Below are 19,501 nucleotides of genomic sequence, written 5' to 3'. Positions count from 1 at the left end.
TAACCTGGGGGCTTGAGGGACCCGCGGGTGGCAGCTGTTGAGCCCGAGCGATTACAGCGCGTTCGTGTCGAGGTGGCAGCAGCACAATAGAGCCATCTCCTCGCCCCCCCCCCCGTCCCCATCTCCCCACCCCCCCACACAAGCGGGACACACAGGGCGGGATGAGAGAAATTGAATCAGAGAGGGTTGTATAGGACTCCGGGACGCACGTGAGGCTGCAGACAGGCTCATTTAGGACCCCTGACCCGCCACTGTTTCCCTGTGAATACACAACAAGCGGCCGCACTCTTACAGCTGTCTGTGGGCTGCTGCTAATGCAAGCGACTGTTTAGAAACAACAAACACAATGGGAGGATTAAGTGATTGCGAGGTAGTAATGTCGCAGCGTGGAACATCTCACCGTGATATTGTGCACTATACGAAACACCAAAGTGTGAGCTCTTAGGTCCAAAAAGTGTTGTTTTGTTGCAGAAACAAGGTTGAAAATCAGAGGAAACTGCTGAGGCTTCTCCAGGCGGCACACATAATCCTCTGCATGTTGAGATTTTATTCATACTATATTATTCAATTGAGATGATTTCATTTATGCTTTAGAAATGCATTAAATGTAGATGTTTTGTTTCTGGTTTAGACATGATTTACACTGTGCTTAGACATAATTTGGTTCAATTGTGGTCTCTTTTAGAGCCTTTTAAGACCCAGGTTTGTCTTTATTTGATGTGTGTTCAAAGGCTAAATATTTTAAGAGGTGGAACTTCTATTGAGGAGATTGTACTTGGCGTAAAACGTACCACTGGTATAGACCAATGTCCTCAGTGCCATTTCAGTAAACCGGTAGTTGATGAATGGATTTTTAGACAATAAATAGCATTTCTATCAAACCATAAGACTCCTAATGTATATGGCAATGGATGTATATCATGCTACTGTGATAACAGTGAACTCACATTTATCATTCATTATATCTCTCATGGATAATATAACATCAACCTAACATTGCATTTGTACAGCGTTAGGCTTTCCATCTGACCTAGTGTGAATCAACATCACGTTTGTTTCCCTGGACAGGTGATGAGCATCAGTAATGCTTTTTTTTTTGGCTAAAACAAAAATATGTTGCAGTATTGATGTACTTTTGTATGGTCAGCCACTAAAACAGAAATCAATATGTATCAAAGAATGCATTTAAATACTGTAAAAAAGTTGTGTTTACACTGGATATTTTACTCTAAAGCTCTTACTCTGAACATTGCATTTTTAATGAGGAGTCAAAGCATAGAATGGTCATTGAACAAAAACAGGGCCAGGCAAATGAGCGACCTTCGTTTCAAAGTAATACTGTTACATTATAAATACACTGCACTTCTGGTGTTTTACAAAACCCCCTCCAAATGTGGCCTGTGGCCTCCCCACAAACCAGGCAGCGAGCTTCATTAAATTGAAGTCAGGATTTGAGTATCCCTGTATTTAGCTTTAAAAATAAATATGACTTCAGCACTGAAACGACCGAGAGAGAAATACTCGCTCAGTGCACACTGAGGGGAAGTAAAGTATATGACTGGTGACTGTAAACTGTAGGATTTGATTTTCATAAAACAATATTGCAAAGATTAAGGGATAGAGTTGGCCTCTTCAGGGTTATGGCAAATATAATTATTACATAGGTTTTCCTATATGTTTTGAAACTGCTAAGATTTCTATTAAATTAGACATAGAGCAGTCATTTTAAAATAGATATGTCTTGCTAAAGCGTTGCGCATTTTCATATGAGGCATTGACAACTTCTGACTAATTGATGTCATTTATAGATCCTAAATAAATGCCACTTGAGTTTATTTTACTTGCACATTTATATGCAACACTTTTCAGCTCAGTGCTAACATTGCAGTAACCAGCCTGTACCAAACAAACGTTATACCCTCAGCAACTACGTGGTACTATACGTAGTGAGTGAAGCACCTGTGTCGGTGGAATAGACGCGGAAGCTCTTGTCCCAGAAGCCACAGAGGATGATGAAGCGGTTATCGGCTGTAATGATGAAACACTGGGAGCTGATCTGAATGCTCTGGTCCAGCAGGTCTGGAATCTGCCGTCGGTGACTGCCCACGTTACTGGCTGCAAAACACACAGACAAGACATTAAGGACAAAATGCACAGCAAACACTTTTACCTGTGAGTTTCCATGGCACAGTTCTATTTTGATAAAGATGTGAATCTGTTTTGTGCACTTGATTCCATTTTAACTAATAATATTATTACACTTTTTACAATCATGACTCCTCTATCAGCCTTGGTGCAATATCCAACAAGATTGAATAACGACTGTATTGTTTAAATAAAAGGTCACAATGTAGTGCACCTTCACTTAGCACTACAAGGGGAACATTAAGAACTGAGTTAACACAGAGCCTGCCTATTTCAATGGTAAAAACAAAAGAACTTCTATCTGAATGTGTAGCATAGGAGCGTCCGGCAAATTCATCTGAGCTTAGGAAAATATCTGCTTTCTGTAAGTGCCGCCGTTTGTCTTATTTGTTGGTGTTAAAAGTCCCGTATATCTGCCCAACGTAATCCATCAGCCTCCCCTGAGACGCAGCCCGCCTCAGCGCTCATCCCTTGGTTTACTGTGTTTAGCCCGGGCTATGTGCGGAATGCAAACAGCAGAAATATATTAGTGACACGAGCTGAGGATCCCAGCATTACTCCCATAACATACTCACGCACTGCTCGCAACACGTTGATCCACTGCTAATTGGGTGACAGCTGGGTTGGGGATTAGATATTAGAAACTTTATTCTTCATTTTAGATGCGTTTGTATAGATTCTGGGATTGGATGGATTTTATTAAGAGGGTTAATATTTATATAAGGGTTTACACAGGTCAAGTCAAATGGAATGCTTCTTTATGCCAACTCAATCCCCAAGAACGCACTCACTGTGGCATTGGTCAATTTTTTCATCCCAAAGATTCTCAATGGGGTTAAGATCTGGACTTTCTGACGGCCAATCCATGTGTGAAAATGATGTCTCCTGCTCCCTGAACCACTCTTACACAATGTGAGCAATGTGGAATATGCCCGCGCCATCAGGGAAGAAGAAATCCTTTGAGTTAGCTGGTCTTTAGGCACATGGTGTTGCTGAACCAAGATCAGACAAACTGCAGCGACCCCAGATCAGAACAGTTAGGTATGGCCGCTTTTTTGTCAGGCAGTGTATATAATAACAATAACAATAATAATCTGTGTCTATTTAATTGATCAAGATTTGCAAACATTTCATCAAAGCTAGGAATGTGGGGGAATGTTGATGAAGTCGGAAATTGGATATTTTGACAAAGTTATGCATTAAAAAGAGTTGAACAATGGGCCAAGAAACAAAGACTTTGCCAGTTTGAGTACATTTTACGTTTTTTTTTATTAATGGCATTAAAGGCCTTTATTTTGGCACATTCATTTAATTACTAGCTTTATTACATTTTTTGCTCTCGGCAAAGTCCAAATTCCAAAGATGATTTGATACGATTTTGAAGTTGTCCACACTTGTCAGGCTGCACTGAAATACAAAATCTGACTGCACACGTTTAGATATATCATTAGTACGTGCAACATGCGCACAGTGACAAACCGCAGAGTCAACTTTCTTAGAAAATCACAGGATATAAAAGGAGGGGACTCGTAGCTGTGCGTGCAGATAAAGATAAATACAGAGCGATGGAACTCTGGATATTTTCAGGGAATTTCCAATTGCAGCAAATCCTCAACATGGAGCCGAGAGAAAGCAGCAGCAGTAGCAGCAGCAGCAGAAGCCGCCGCCTCTGCAGATGCGCGCCCGAGATTGGGACTACAGTCGTCCCCATACATCACCAGCATCTACTCTTCCTCATCAACAAGTCGTGAGGGATGAGAGGCGGCCATATTGCCCTGACAGCGCATTCTCAATCACGCATTATTACCGCATTCGTATTCATTCTCATTGACACGCGTCCTTTCCCCGCGCTCGAATTAAAGCCAAAGAGAATGCAGGGGGGGGAGAGGGGGGGGGGGCTGATGATGAAATGCCGGGCCGGGCCACAGCTCATTGCATTCCAATTTGCATGCAAATGGTTTAGCGTGGGTCTATATCATGAAGAGCGCTCTACAGGGCCAAAGGATGAGAAACAACTGGAGCCGACTGTCCAGGGACGCACAGAGATTCACAGCTTCATTTGCACATTTGAAATCATCCTTGTACGTACAGCGTACAAGAACAGGTTGTGTTCACGGGATTTTTGAATCGAGGACCACGATTGTGTAGTTCAGACGCTGAACATGGCGTTTGTTTTGGTTTCATTGGAGGTAGGCCCGGAGGTATTCTACCACAGACTTCTGATCAATCTACCCTCCTTCGTTTTGAACTTATTTCCCTCTCTTGTGCGAATGAAAACTTACCGATGACGGGGTCAATTTCCACAGGAAGTTGGTAGTGCTGGTCCTGCGTCGTGGAGCCCTGATGACCTGACAGAGCGAAGACAGATGAGATTCATATTGTTATTGTCATGGCCTTGTGCAGTTACTTTAAGTTTCAGCACATTATCACGGGCTGGAAATTATAACCACAAAGTCACACAGTCACCTAAGTTTGGATCAGAATCAAAGGTCTTTCCTATATTATTTAAAGATAACATTTTTATATTTAAGATTGTTTCATAAAATAAAATAAAAAACATGTACACTGATCAAGATTATAAAGATGAAATTAAACCAAAATACAAGTAGAGATTTGATTGTTTTCCCCAATAAACAGTTCCATTTCAGCTTAAGCTTAAATAAGAACAATGGACATGAAACAGGCAAGTCTATAGTTATTCATACAAGAAAAGCAACTAATAAAAATAAAAAAACTAATAAATAATAATTATTAATTATTAAAGGCACACCATGTAGAATTTTACCAAATAAATAAAATCGAAATACCAGCATTTATTTTATGACAGATATTTTCATCACTAAAAAAACACCTCATAAATGTACAAACAAACACGTTTTTGCTGTGAGCGGCTCAGCTCTAAGACATGACTGTAACTTTACCGGGGGTGGGTGCGTCTCCTGCTCGTCTCCATGGAGATGTGACTAAAGTCAGCAGAATTTGAGATTTAAATGGGATTTGGATGAGAACCTAACCTTTCTCTGCAGTAATAGCATTGTTGTAGCATGTTGAGCTGGTCATTAGTAGGATGTTTTGTACTGATAGCAACAACATAGTCCAAAATGTTACACAGTGTGCCTCTAAGTTAGACCTAATTTGAATGTATTGAACCTAAACAACACAAAAACTATAGAAAACAATCAAATAGTTATTATTCTTATTAAATACAAATATTTCCCATTATAGTAGAGCATAATAAAGTGCGTGAGCTCCATCTCTGCCACAGCTCAACAAGACAAAACAATAAAGCAATTTGCATCTTTCCATTCTTCTTGTTTATGATTGCACATTTGTATTTGTCCCGACGTTCACGCAGACCATAATAAATCCACGCAATTAAGAGCGTGTCTGGTCGGGGAGACATCGGCTTTATTATCCCAATTAGATTTATCAGCCTGACCCGCGGTGCACATAGATAGATGACATTATGTTGCTCTGAGATCTGCCAGGGTGCTCATAAATGCACCGCGATGTGAAGTAAATACAGTTGAGTGGACTGAGGGCTGATGAATGAGGCCGGACAGAGACCGAACGCTGGCTGCTCCGAGCGTCACATCTGATACTGCCGCTCCGGAGACACCGTCACCTGTTCGCCCCGTCAATGTCCATCCTCCGAGGCACGAGGGTGGGGGAATCACTAACATTCTTCTTTTTGTGGCAAAACCTTAACTTTCACTGAGATTAGATTTAATGTTTAGGGACAAATATTGAAGCCCCAGAGGACTTTCTATGCTAACAGTTGCAAAACGGTAATGTAAACAAACAGGGCTAGCAATTCCCAAAGGCTATAAAAAATAAAGCATTTGGAATAAGGACCTAAAGTATTAAAGGGAGGGTATTATGCACTTTTTAGAGCTTTTTACTATTTTACAATCTCTCTTCAAAAACATGACTTGGAGCCGTGTTTCGAGCCGTTAGTAATGGCAGCAAGCTTTGGATCTTCACCAGTGACTATTCTTAGCAGCGCGGCGACAGATCCCCAAAAAGCTCCTCCTGAGGTCCAACGTATCCAGGAAATGCCTTCTCACCTCTTCATCTCCTGCTAAATTTAATCCTCTCATCGCAAAGTAAAATCACTTGCCATAGCTTTGCTTTTTTTATTGAAACTAGAGACTCCAGGCGAGTATCGGATCGCATTTAATGACTGGATCGGGGTCCGATACAAAACTAGAGGTGGGAGTAAGTCACTCAATGCAAGTCTCGAGGCAAGTCCAAGCCGTGAATGTCTAGGTCGGTCATGGGGTCAAGTCAAGGCGTAGCTTTTGTCAAGTCAAGTTACACTATAGTCAGCAAGTCACCTCAAGTCGCACACGCTGGAGTTAGGCCTAACTTAATGAGCTGCTTATTCATGATATTCTAATTAGATGACGAGCACCTGTACATTAAATAATATATATATATATATACTATCTAAAAATTTTATACAAACAGACTATCAGATCGGATCGGATTGGTATCGATATCGGCCAGCATATTGTATTGAGATTATATTGTATTTGGGATTATTACCAAAAACCTGCAAAAAGCATAATAACCGCTATTTAAAACTGTTTGGCTTCAGGTCAAAGCAAAGGAATGAAATCCCACCAAATAAAAGCTGTAGATTTTTCTGTACGAGTCAGGTCTGAGGTCGGGCCCACTCACAGTAAAGGCACGTGTTATTTTGGGTATTTTTTCACTGATAAAACCCCTGAAACTGTTCCAGTGCAGATTCAGTTCCATTTGCAAGTTGAAATTGTACACGGTGCGACATTAAAATGTCCTCCCTAAACACCCGCCTGGAGTCGCCTTACCTGCTAAACCGTGCCACTTGTTGACGGCGAAGAGGCGGCTGGCGGTCACGGTGATGATGCCGGGCGCGCTGAGGCCCGCCTGGGTGTTGGCCGCCACGTGCGTCACCGGCGAGTTGGAGGGGAACTTCAGCACCATGATGACGTCCTGCTGCATCTGCTCGGTGAACATGAGCGGGGTCTGCAGGAGAAGATACTGGTCAGGGCCCCCCCGCGTGACGACACACGGATGGAGTGGAGAGAAGGGGGTACGGGAAAAAAAAGGATGGAGCGGTAAAACAATAGAGGGTGAGAGGGGATCACAGCCGGTATTAATGAAAACATACAGAGGAGATGGGAGGACAGAGAGAGAAGGAGACAGTTAGGAGAGTAAAGCAGAAGCAGAAGGTAGGGATCAAGATCAAGATTTACACACGCAGATTCCAGCAAAGCGAGGAATTTAAGGACAATGATCGGTAAAAAAGGATTGACAAGATATCATTGGCAGCCTTTAAAATATACATTAAAAGATGAAAATGTCAATTCAATACCATAAACTTTTCATTATTTACATCTGTGGACATTTAATTTCCTTTTATCTGTCTCTACATGAGAATTAAAGACACTCTACCTGGTCTTTTCTCTAGTAGTGGATTAAAACGTGCTTGTCCTTCAGTACGGTCATCTACTCAAAAAAGCCTTTTCATCTAAAATTGGGAATGAAGTTGGACTATGACTAAAATCTAAATTCACTCTGCACTCTCTGGTGTAAGAAACTAAAAGGTGATGAGATGGATATTTTACACAGATCGAACCAAGAAGCTCCATTACTCTGTCAATCATAATACAAATAATACGCATCTTCGACACTTTAAACACTTTGTGGTGCGATACTGCAGGTGTCAGCGCTCTTCCGGGCCTGTATGAAGCTGTTTACAGTGTGTTTGTGCCGAGCAGCTGTAACAGGGGCCCATTTCCCTCTTTGCGTGTAAAGAGGAGGAGATCAGTGTTTAACATCAGGAGCCGAGCCGAGTAAATCCGCTGTGTGTGACAGCTAACCAGACACTCTGACAGTATCATTACCAGCGGCACCGGGAGACACTGACAACTCTCACAGCACGCAGGGAGGGGGCCTCGAACTACGCACTGTGTACTAAAGGAGACCAAATGTTGTCATGTGCATGGATAAATATTTGGAAATCTAATTTGGTCATCTATTTTTATTAAAAATATACAAACTAAACACAGAGGTGGGCATGATGCTCAGAGTATACACTGCAGACTTACGACTGAATTGAAATCTGTTCATCATACTAAAGGATTTGAGAAGTGTTTTTGGTTTGCCACTGGAGCTAAACAAACTGGTATTCACGATGCACTACATTACACTACACTGTATTTAGACTAAGTGTGGCAAATCATATATTTACTTAGCTCAACGACTGTATCTAAACCTCATTGTTATAATTTTGTGTAAAAAACTAAGAACATCGAAGGATTCAGGAAGTGAAAGATAAAAAATGTAAATTTACAAGTGAGAATATACTGCAACTATTCAGAACAGAAAACAACAAATGCAGACCCAATACATTTCTCTCAATTATAGTTCTGCTTTAAAAAAAAAAAAAAAAGGTTTGTGATCAATTCCATTGTTTGCACGGGATGCTCGGGCTGGGACAATGCTATGTTTTGCAATCTATCTTAATAAACCATAGTTGTGATATGTGTATTGTATTGGAAACGGTATCAATATTTGATGACATCATGCATATTATTGAGACTGCTTTACAGTCAGGAGTGGTGCCCAGCTCTACGCTATACCACTATAATACAAATGTTTATCACTTTAAGTTGATATAGTCAAAACCAGTTTATGGTACTGATTGGTCTATAAAACAGCTGTACTTTGAATGTACCTTTGCACTTTTCAAAATGTTTGTCTTAGTTTTCATCTGTGGAAACTCAACTTGTGCTTTCTTATTTGGTTCATTCAGGGCAAAGTAAACCAGTTCTTCAATCAAAACACAGAATATATTGTAACGCAATGCTTATCTCTCGCTTAACGTCCCAGGCCTGGATATAATCAATAGAAATTAGCCTGAGTGCAGATTTTTAAATTTTTGGCAGCAGTTGTCACAGACTCGTAGGATCAAACAGAGGGTTCCCTCCCTGATACCAGCGCTGCCATGTTAAGATTCTGTAAGGCGAACAAACATTCTGCCTTTGGTGAAGCAAAAAAACATATTTTCCTGAGATATAACTTGTAAGTGTGGCCAGCTGAAAGCAGCAGTGTGGGTCAGGCCAGTGTGCGTGCTGGGTGGTGGTCTCCAGGCAGCTGTCATCGCCACAGGGACACCGCGCTAATAGGGACTCAGGGGGCCCCGGTCCATCACAGGCAGCCGCTGAGGGTCCACATCGGCCCCTGGAACTGCGCCATTTCTCCAGCTTTGCACACTGCTCTTTCACTGATCTCCTTCACTGATCTCCTGCGCTCCCAGCTCAGGTGGAATAACTGGCTGCGGACCAGAATCCTACAATCCCCTTTCCGCACACACCTCACTAATGATGAGCGACGAGATGCTTTCCAATCCAAAGACTCCATTTTCCCAGCGTTGTCAAAGCGGGAATACAGTGGTTTCAGTATTCCCGTTTTCATACTCTTCGGTTCATTCCTATTATGTTGTGGACACTGACACTGAAAATGTTCAAATTATGATTGTTATCATTCTAACCTCAATTAATTTAATTTACCAGAGATGTAAACTTTTATGAATGGTCACCAACAGCACAACTATGATTGAAAGCATTGGTCTGCAGATATTGTACAGGGTCTGAATACTTAATATATTGTAAATGTAAAATCTAATTAACAAAAGAAAAGAAATGTGTATTTTTTGGAATCAGACTGTAACTTAAAACATTTTACATAAAGGGGCTGCACCAAAGGTTTCCATTTCACTAGTAAAGTTTAAATTGTTAATTGTGGTCAGAAATCATTCGTTACTTTCCCAACATATTCCCAACATCATGGTTCAAGTAACAACTACCTGCATCAAGCTTTTAAAGGCCTATGGGAAATAAAGCCATTTCATGACAATAAAAGCTATTTACTTACTATAATTTGCATCTGACTCTGATTTGTTTCTAGCACTGGTACTACCGCTTTACGATTGCTAAAAATAGTTCATAAAACAAAACCCAAAAACTTCAATAAATGTCCAGCCAATTGTGTTACATAAAAATGTGTGTAAATGTCTGTAAATTGACGTTAGCCTTTAGCTTCAAGGCTAAAACAGCTCGTCATTAACTCAAGTCTCCTCCAGTTACTGTAAGTATCCTAAGTAAAGTTTTTAGCATGTTGTAAGTGATTATCCAACAGCTGTATGTTTTCTGCCAAGTACTGAAAATATACATTTATTTAAATAAGACTAACTCTAAAAATAAAATACAAAAATGTCTGCAAATACAAACTACCGCAAAAAGGCTAAAATGGATTCGACTTTATAACAAGTTAAACAGCCCCTTTAAGACGACTGAAAACTTTCTAAATCCACTCGACAGTAATGAGGCATTGTTGAAGAAAAAAAAAAAGGTGTAAAATGTCTAGAAGAGTGTGCCAATATGAGGACAGATGAGAAAGTTCTAGACCGAAGCGGATACTGTAAGGGGTAATGGTGGGGCGGAGTGGGCCCTGATGCCGCTCAGACAGAGGGGGGATTACGCCGCAGCGTTTGGGGAGACTCTCAGGATCGTCTGGTTCCACTCACCACTTGCATGGCGGAGCTGCGAGGCGGGTGCGGCTCGATGAGCAACTGGCAGGGGGTCTGTCCGAAACTCCTGATCTGGGATTCCACAGCCTGGGAATAAAAGATGTAGCATTACTTTACAGAATTTACTGAATTAAATCTATTTTACTCTGTCTAAATCTAGTTTAAAGATTTTAACTACCAGTACCTTACTATTTAACATGTCAGATTCATTATTATTACAATAATGAATAAGACATATGTAACCGTGATGATTAACATTGCAAATTGGTTAAACATATCCAAAAGATGATACAGTACTAATAATACTAATTCTACTGTTTTCTACACGACTAGTCTCTGTGCGCAGAATGATTTTGGTTAACTTCCTGTTGGCCAATGTAGGGTAAAGACTATTTACTGTCCACACTTTAATGTAAATAAAAACGAAAAAACAAAAACAAAAGAAAACTTAAATAAATGTCCGGTACAGTGTGTTTCATTTAAAAAAAAATCAGATAGTGGTGCTATTTTACCATTTGTTAGCATCAACTTAACGTTAGCCTTTAGCTTCAAGGCTAAATTAGCTCCAGTTACTATAAACACTGAAGTCTCATCGGGTGGAAACATGTTGGAAGTGCAGCTGCAGGTTTTCTGGCACATACACTACTTTTGAAATATTTATTTATTTCAACAAAGCACGGATAATTCTCCATAGAAAAAAAATTCAGACAAGAAACAGCTGTTAGCCTGGGAAGTTAGCATCACGTTCTTTTTGTTGCTTAATGGTGGACAGCACTCAACGTTGGCGTGCATTATTAGCATCATTTTGCTATAGCATATGTTCTACTCCTGTACTTGTTTTCTCTGTAAATGAACTAAAATCTTCCCCGTTACAAGATGTAAGCTAAGTGCGGATCAACAAATAAGTCAAACATCAAGCATTCACCATTTGCATCGAGTTCAAAACCATAGCACAACAACATTTGTAAAGTGCCCCAACAGTCCTCCACTTGGATCCCAGGTACTTAGTGTATCCGTGCGCGCGGCAGAGCATTAGACCGGAGTGCAGTGGAGGCAGGAGGGCTGGTTAGCGGGTGTTAATGAAGAGGCATAGGGCCATAAATGTCAGAGCAGACGCCGTGAGGGGTCCTGGACATCATCACGGAGCACTGTCAGAGCACTGCAGCACACCACAACACAGCCCGGAGACTATTCGCTCAAAATCCTGACAATCGACAACATGCCATTTCTATTGCTGTAATATTGTGTCACAACAAGAACAAAAGCCAGTCAGGTTTTGAACATAGTTTGACCAGATGGATGCAACAGCAGTCATAGCTAGCGATAGCATGTAGCTAACACAAAGCATCATTTTACCACTTTGCTCCTCTCCATGTCTTTGTATCTTCATTGAGTAAAAAACTCTATTCATAATCCAGCATTTGTTCAAGTCGTTTTGTCGAAATTATAGAAAGTTGACATTTCTCTCCTCTTTGTTTTACCCTCAACTGCTTCAAACAAGACCATATATGGGCGATTCCAGATACTGTATAAGTATTGTAATGTTCATGTATAGATGGATCAGCATGTAAAAAATAATCCATATGGGTTAAACAATGGCCACTGGTTGCACTGCCCTATGACCGCGACGCTAGGGGTCGCCATATTGCCCGCCATTGCTGCAGTACCTCCATATGTGGGCGGGAAAAAAGCTAGTTTCCCATTAGATAGCATTGCACTTTACACACGTTTTAAACAACTGTAAAGCCTGGTTTCTAATTTTTTGGAACTTTCTACAGCTAGACATTGCCCCTGTGATAACACTGGGTTAGCTACAATTAAAGAAACCACACTTTAATTAACAGGCCGTTAGCATTAGAGCTAATGGCACGGTTGCGTTTAGGCAAAAATACGCCCCACGAGGGCCCTGTCGACAGTGAAGACACCGCCCTTATGCCCTTTTTCGGAACATGCTCCATCAGAGCAGGGTAAGAAGAGTCTGTAAATCCGCCTTGGATTCCCTTTCGAACGTGTGAGGAGACGGAGTCTATAATTTATTATGTCTATGGGTTTAAAAGCTAACTGGTTCCATTTCATGAATAAAACCTATGCTGACAACATTTCAATAGAGCTATTTCTTAAGAAGAACCCGGGCTCACTCTCACGGGCATGCGCAGAGTGACCCATGGTCAGTTTGTTGACACGGCCCGTGATCGGCTGGGGGAGTGACAGCTTTGTGAAGAGAAATCAGCATTTTGAGAATAACTTGGCCACGCCGCAGGGAATGAGCTCATGGCTAAAGCCCGCGCTGGTGACTCCATGTGAAAACAGCCCAGAGAAAGTCGGTCTCGCTCAGGGGCATGCTCTGAAACTAACCAGAGAGGCGCAGAGGCACAGGGAAGGAGCACGTACTTCAAGACTGTCCATGCAACAGTCGAAGTTCTTATAGTCGCAACATGAATTCCTGAATATTTTATAGCCTGTGTTAGGGAAAGATGGTTCCAATGGCAATACGCTATTTTACATAAACACTTTAAATCTCAAGATCCTCCTGACCCCCATCATCGCCCAAAATACAAATCCCATATCCTCTGCATCAAACTGTCATTATAGGTGGCACAATGAAGGTCGCCCTGTCTCCCCTTTCCTCCGGCCTTCACAGTATTTTTGCCAGGGCTAATATGGGGAAGGCACACCTCAAAGCCACTCAACCCGTCTTCATTAGGTCCAGCTTTGACATTTATAGAGCCAATGGAAGGGCTGAAAGTGGGCCAGTCTAGGTCAGCCTGTCCTACCCTATGCCAGTGCGATGCTCAGCTGATTATATGAGGGGCAGCTCGCAAGGCCAATCTCTTTAAGGAGCGCTGGCCCGTGTCTGATGAGGGTTTTCTATATTCTATACATTTAAATGGCCTTGCATGCTTTTTGATTTACTTAGCTATTTGACAAGCCGGATCTCCATGTAAAACATAGTGGGGCGGTGATGCAAATCAATGTAACGCTCCCTGACGCATAAACAGGCCCATGAATAAGGCTTTGAGGGAGGGCGTTTTATACTCGCTGTATATGCCTCCCGTGATGGGGTGGTTTATGTCCGAGAACCAATATAAGAACTGGACCTTGGGTTTGGTAAATTAATGTCAAAGCAATATCTTTAAGGTCAGTTTTTTTTCTATATTCAAAATCTGATTAACATTCCTCATCGCAGCACACGTATACTATATTGTCTTACATCCACCGAGGTTTCTAACTTTATGTACTAAGGAAGAAATTATTGCAAATATAGCTGGTGTTGTTTCCTTGGGCAAGACCTTCGCCCACCTTGCCCATGTATGAATGCAAAAAGGTAATTAGTGCAGTCAGACAGGCAGCCACACTCCCCAGGGCAGCTGTGGGAGAGTTTATATGGCGCTTACAACTATTTTGTGAGTGAAAAAGGAAAAAAAAAAAATTTTAAGTGTCAACATTTAGAAAAGTAATACTATTTTACAATTATTGTGTAAAAAAGAAAAATCTCTAAAACATGGAGCTACTTCATTACAAATTCTCAGCTGTGAACCAAACACATGTCTAACATCCCACTTCTTCGCGGGATCGACTTTATAAGCATTTCACGCAAAAACAATTTGGGAGAAGCGCTGCGTGGGGACTGGTGTAGAACATGCAAAGTTAAACAGGACATGTGCTCTTTGGAATGGGGTTATTTGTAGGTTCTGAATATATTTAGTGGTCTGTATGAGTTAAACGGTCAAAAAAAAAACCAAGGCAATCTGTCCGTTATGGAATAAATGGAATTAAAATGCCTTTATTGTAGCATGGCCTTCAATTAAAATGTGCACCAACACGTTTCACCCAGCATGGCCTTCATCAGGGTGCAGACACAAATACGGGTCAGGGAAGTGCCCCACAGTATTACCTTGACTTTATAAGCATGTTTCCCAGCTTTCAGCGAGAACAGTGCCCAGGTAGTGTTTACAGTATCAGCTAATTGATCGATGCTACTTATGGGTTCACAATCGCTCATAATATGCTTCAGACGACACACTATGGTCCTTTTTCCCCCCATAAATTTCAATATACTGTAAGGAGGCAATATTCATTTTGCTTTACTTCAAGTATAGCAAATAGTTACTTTTATAAAATAATATTGCAAATTATTTTGACAACGATATCTTTTAGTTTTATAGTTACCTCGATTTGCGATTAGAACATATTCATTTTAAACTACTCCGATGAATGACTGATATTTTAATATGCAATGTCTAATTATACAAAGTATGCATAAAAGGTAACCCCAGACATAAAATATTTCTTTCAAAGGGTTTTAATCTTACGCAGGTTCAGTGGCGCGAGTGCACTTCCCCCTCTTCTGCCGAATTACGCAAACCCGGTCTAATTGAGAGCAGCTCTGTGTTTTGTCGGCGGTGTTGGTTCGGTGGGATTTTCCATAATCACATGTGAAAGAGGGGAAGCCCTGTCTGCCGATGAGAGGGCGCGTTTCTTTTCTACACTGAGCCAGCGCAGATGTCGGCGTTTGCCCGTAGACACAGAGGGCTTAGGGTTGGGACTGGTGGCAGGCGCGGGGCAGGAAGTAATCACCGCTTTTGGAAAACACAGCATCGTTCCCGACAGAATTCACGACTTTTGAGCTGAAAGGTTCCGAACTCTCCCTCAGAAACTTTTATGCTGATGAGGACGCTTGCATTTGCAGAGGAGAGTCATAGTTGTGCTTTCACGTTTATGCTCAGCAAACTGGAAGTCATGATATTTTTGTTGTTTTTTTGTAATATGAAGATTGATCTCGGCTAGTGTTTCTCAAACTGGTGGCACTTGTACTTCTTCAGGCGATACATAGGGTGTAATTGTAGATTTTAATCAGCTTAATTTAAGATTTCATAGCTGTAGTACTGGATTTGCACTCTGTTAAGACACAGTTAAGTCAAATTTAAATGTATTTTACACCATTTTAAGCCCTGTTTTAATCCTGGATTTGATCTTGAAGTCAAATACGTTGTGAGGTTGTTGGTGTGAAAACCCTTGATTTAAAAACATGGTGAAACGAGGAGTTTTAAAATCTTCCAATGGTTAACTCAAAGACAAAATAACAAAAACAACAATATATAGGATTATTGAAAGCAGATACTGAAAACCATTTTGCCCCCTATTTTTTCAAAATACATTTTGCCTAATGTGTGCCTCATTTTTCCAAATTCTTATTTTTGCCCCATTATTTTTTTATCGTTTTCCCATTTTGTCCCTTAATTTTTGCTCATTTTTTATTACTAATATTTTCCCTATCCCCTTCCCATTTTTCACCCAATATATTCTCCTTTTTCAAAATTTTAGCCCGATTTTCCTCCAAGTTTTGCTTATTTTTGCCACAATTTTTCCCCCCATTTTCCCAAATTATTCCCCCTTTTCACACATGTCGATGTTGCAAATTTGCAGATTTTCCACACATTATCGTTAAGTTTTCTGGTTCTAGACGACAAATATTTTAGTATAGGCATCGGGAAAGTATTATTCATGTATCTGTATCGAAACCCAAGTCCTGTTAAAGTACTGGTATTGACGGTAGTAACGGACCCCAGCCCTATAAAACATATAAAGAATTGCATAAGTGCCTGATTGAGTTAGATGCCTTTGGGACTAAGAGGTCAGCGGCCTTCAAATAAACATACCAGGCGCTCGCTGGACCATCTTTACTTTCTTGGACAAAGAATAGCGGGGCTGATGTCATGTTTTCCGGTTCTCGTGTTAATTGACCTCCATCGCCGGTGATTTTGTTGGGTCAGAATTAGAGCAAGACTGGACCGCGTAAAGACTTAAAGGGACTATAAGGAGTTTAAAAATGTTAAAATTAAGTATTTTCCTCCCCCTACATGTTCCAGCCATGTCCTAATGTGTAGATTGAGCTCAGACCTGTTCACCACAACTGCGTCTAAAATCCTGTACGGTCACTCAAAAATGTGTCACTTCGGCCCGAATTGCCGTCATTCACAAGCTTAATACAGAAGGTGCAGTTACACATATGGCCTGAGGTGGCAGTAGTGAGTATAAAATGGCGAACTTGCTTCCAGCCCCTTTAAGCGGCAAAGAATGTGTCCCTGTTTTTATGCCAGCCTCGAGCGAGCACATGTGTCTCCCCACACAAGAAACTGTCCAGGGCTTGACTTTTTGTTCACTTGTGGTGATTAAGTTTTAACAACCACGGGTTCCACCGTTCGGGTTATGAAAATGTCAACAATCATTTTTCAAAGAACTTGTTTCATAATAACGGACGAGATGCTTCGCAGTTGACTTTTCAGAACTATTAATAGTAAATCAATGCTGCATGACTTACAATCTGCCTTTTGTTGTTTTTAAGAGAGAAATGTGCCGTGGAACCAGGGGATTGCTAATTCAAATCGGACCAAGCATTGCACATTCCGCTGAATAACAAAACTTTGCTATATTGGTGGAGACATTCACGGTGACTTCGTCTGACAAACAGCAGCCCTATAGTCCTAATCCCGCCTGTCCCGCTGCAGACTGCACCTCTACAGTATGTTGCACAGTAATGGTCCACACTGAGGACACTAAGAGAGAGCCCTTCCCCAGACTGATCCGTGACGATGCCCAGGCCTGCAGCTCTGTTTCCAGCCTGGGCGCAGACGGGGCAGTTGCTCCTTCCTTCCTGACACATAGTCGAATGAGGCTATGAGCCAGCTCACGGGGGATAACACCGCAACCGTTTATTTTACTAATTAAAGTGCTCAGACTGGGACTGGACTGTTCGAAAGGTGAGAGCTACCAGGCCATGTCTCAGAGAAAGCTGGGAGCAAACCGCAGTGACATATATGTAGCCTTCAATATCATTTTATGGAGTAGCATTTTACATCGTCCACACAGTATTGAGTAAACCCGTTCACTGTGGTTGTTTCTTCTTCTACTGCTAAAGCGCTTTCTATTCATCTATTACCATAATGTAGTCAAATGAATGTTTTCAACCCTCAATATGTATGATATTTCCACTTTAAAGACCCTGTACCTGTAGATTGCAGTAAAACGTATTTGCAGACATTTCTGGGGATTTTGGTTGCCATAAAATCCGCTGACCTAAAGTGGATTTGCTTTGTGATATGGACAATCGGTTCAAGAAGCAAACACACACATATAAAAAAAATAATAATAATAACAATTTGTTTTTGATGAACAAAACCAGTCAAATTTTATAAATTCACTCCATGTTAAAAATTAATATAGCTCTGGAATCGCCCATATATGGTCATGCTTGAAGCAGTTGAGGGGGCAAAAAAGAATAGAAAAATCTAAACTTTCTATAATTACTCCAAAACAAATGCAGAATTATGAATATAGTATTCTGGAGTATTCTCTATTCATGGAGAGGAGCAAAGTGGTTTAACAACCCATAATTACATAAATAACGGAAAATTCTAAGATGATGCTTCATGTTAGCGTCATGCTATATGCTAACGTTGGCTATGACTGCAATTTTTTCTCTTCTACTGAACAATCTGCTGTGAAAAAAAAAGACACCCATATGGACCTGTTTTACACTTGACTTTATTTCTATGTGATAAATATGTTTATATTCTGCCAGAAAAAGGCTAGAAAGAGTGACAAATTTCCTTCCTTCCCCGTCGGTGAGGCCACGCCCCCTCGTATGGCGTGATGCCAACTATAGGCCAATATTCCAACTCCCAAGTTCATATTATTGGTTTGACGTATTGGCAGACCAATTTCTTATCAAAGTACTGAATATATTATGTAAAATAAAAAATGCAGCACATTTGCTCGCCCAATACGTACTTTTGCACTCATCCATCCTACATGGTCTTTGGCACGGAACTTGCTGATTGAATTTTATAATTAGCGAGAACAATGGATAATGGTTTGGGGGATCAGAAGATGAGTGGCTCGGGCCTGTAATGATCCTGGCTGTTTGTGTGTGTGTGCTTGCGGTGTGTAGCTAAAGGCCAAAGCACATCTGGATGGGAATTAGGGCGAACGAGGTGATAAATCAACATGTTCAGGCACCGCGTGTGAAGCTGCAGTCACTGAGCATGAAGGGCACAGCACAGGAGCGCGCAGCTCATCTCCATTTCAATCCAAATGTGACAAGAGCCTTAGAGTAAATAATATGGGCTGCTAATACAAAAGGGTTATGGCTCTGTAAGTAGTGTCCAGAACTAACAAGTTGCCAATTCCCATTTTGTTAAACATTAATGTAGGTAATATGGTTGGATTGAGTACAACATACAGATAAAGATAAACGTAGTGTAGTTTGTGGCTTCATTAGTTCATCCTGTGGTAATAATAACTCTAAAGTTTGCCTGTCATACTTCCACCGGTGTAGATGTAAAAATAAATGTGATGAATAAGTCAAAATGAACTTAAATGAATGTCTGAGGAGCAATAGAACACCAAATATCTTCTGAAATAGGCCAGTGGGGCAGTTGCCTGTGGATCGCTGTTGTTCCTGGTTGCGCTGTCTGCTATCTGCTTGCTCTGGGGCACGGCGGCTTCATGTGCAGCAGTTCAAAGTGAGCTGGGCATGAATAATGAATGAAAAGCCGAGGAGGAGGCTTTAAGGCGCTAAAGTGGAACACGGCGAGTGCTTTCCGAGGCATCACACGAGGGGAAAGGGCCTGGCTCAGCGAAAACTCTCCGCATATTGTTAGCTCTGTTCTCCAATGTCGTACAAGCTTCCAATTGAACCCGGCTAATGGCATCAGGGGTGTCCCTCCCACAGACACGCGTGTTTGTGTAATGTGCTCTATTAAGGATTCAATTGAG

General features: G+C 41.2%; 1 protein-coding gene across 15 annotated transcripts in view; it reads right to left on the bottom strand.

Annotated features, from left to right (window-relative positions):
• Positions 1-19,501, bottom strand: part of lrba (LPS-responsive vesicle trafficking, beach and anchor containing) — a 462,623-nt gene that overhangs the window by 241,689 nt on the left and 201,433 nt on the right. For 9 of the 15 annotated variants that reach the window (XM_079552680.1, XM_079552675.1, XM_079552684.1 and 6 more), the window contains 4 exons: positions 10,721-10,810; positions 6,978-7,170; positions 4,428-4,493; positions 1,960-2,115 (listed from right to left, as the gene is read on the bottom strand). In XM_079552680.1, the coding sequence (XP_079408806.1) occupies positions 1,960-2,115; positions 4,428-4,493; positions 6,978-7,170; positions 10,721-10,810 (505 nt within the window). The remainder of the gene's footprint in view (positions 1-1,959; positions 2,116-4,427; positions 4,494-6,977; positions 7,171-10,720; positions 10,811-19,501) is intronic. The other 6 variants (XM_079552686.1, XM_079552689.1, XM_079552677.1 and 3 more) reach the window with 1 other exon arrangement.

The sequence above is a fragment of the Gobius niger genome (assembly GCF_951799975.1).
Source record: "Gobius niger genome assembly, chromosome: 3".
NCBI classification, from domain to species: Eukaryota; Metazoa; Chordata; class Actinopteri; order Gobiiformes; family Gobiidae; genus Gobius; species Gobius niger.
The sequence above is the reverse complement of the archived record's forward strand: the minus strand, read 5'-3'. Positions and strand labels throughout refer to the sequence as shown.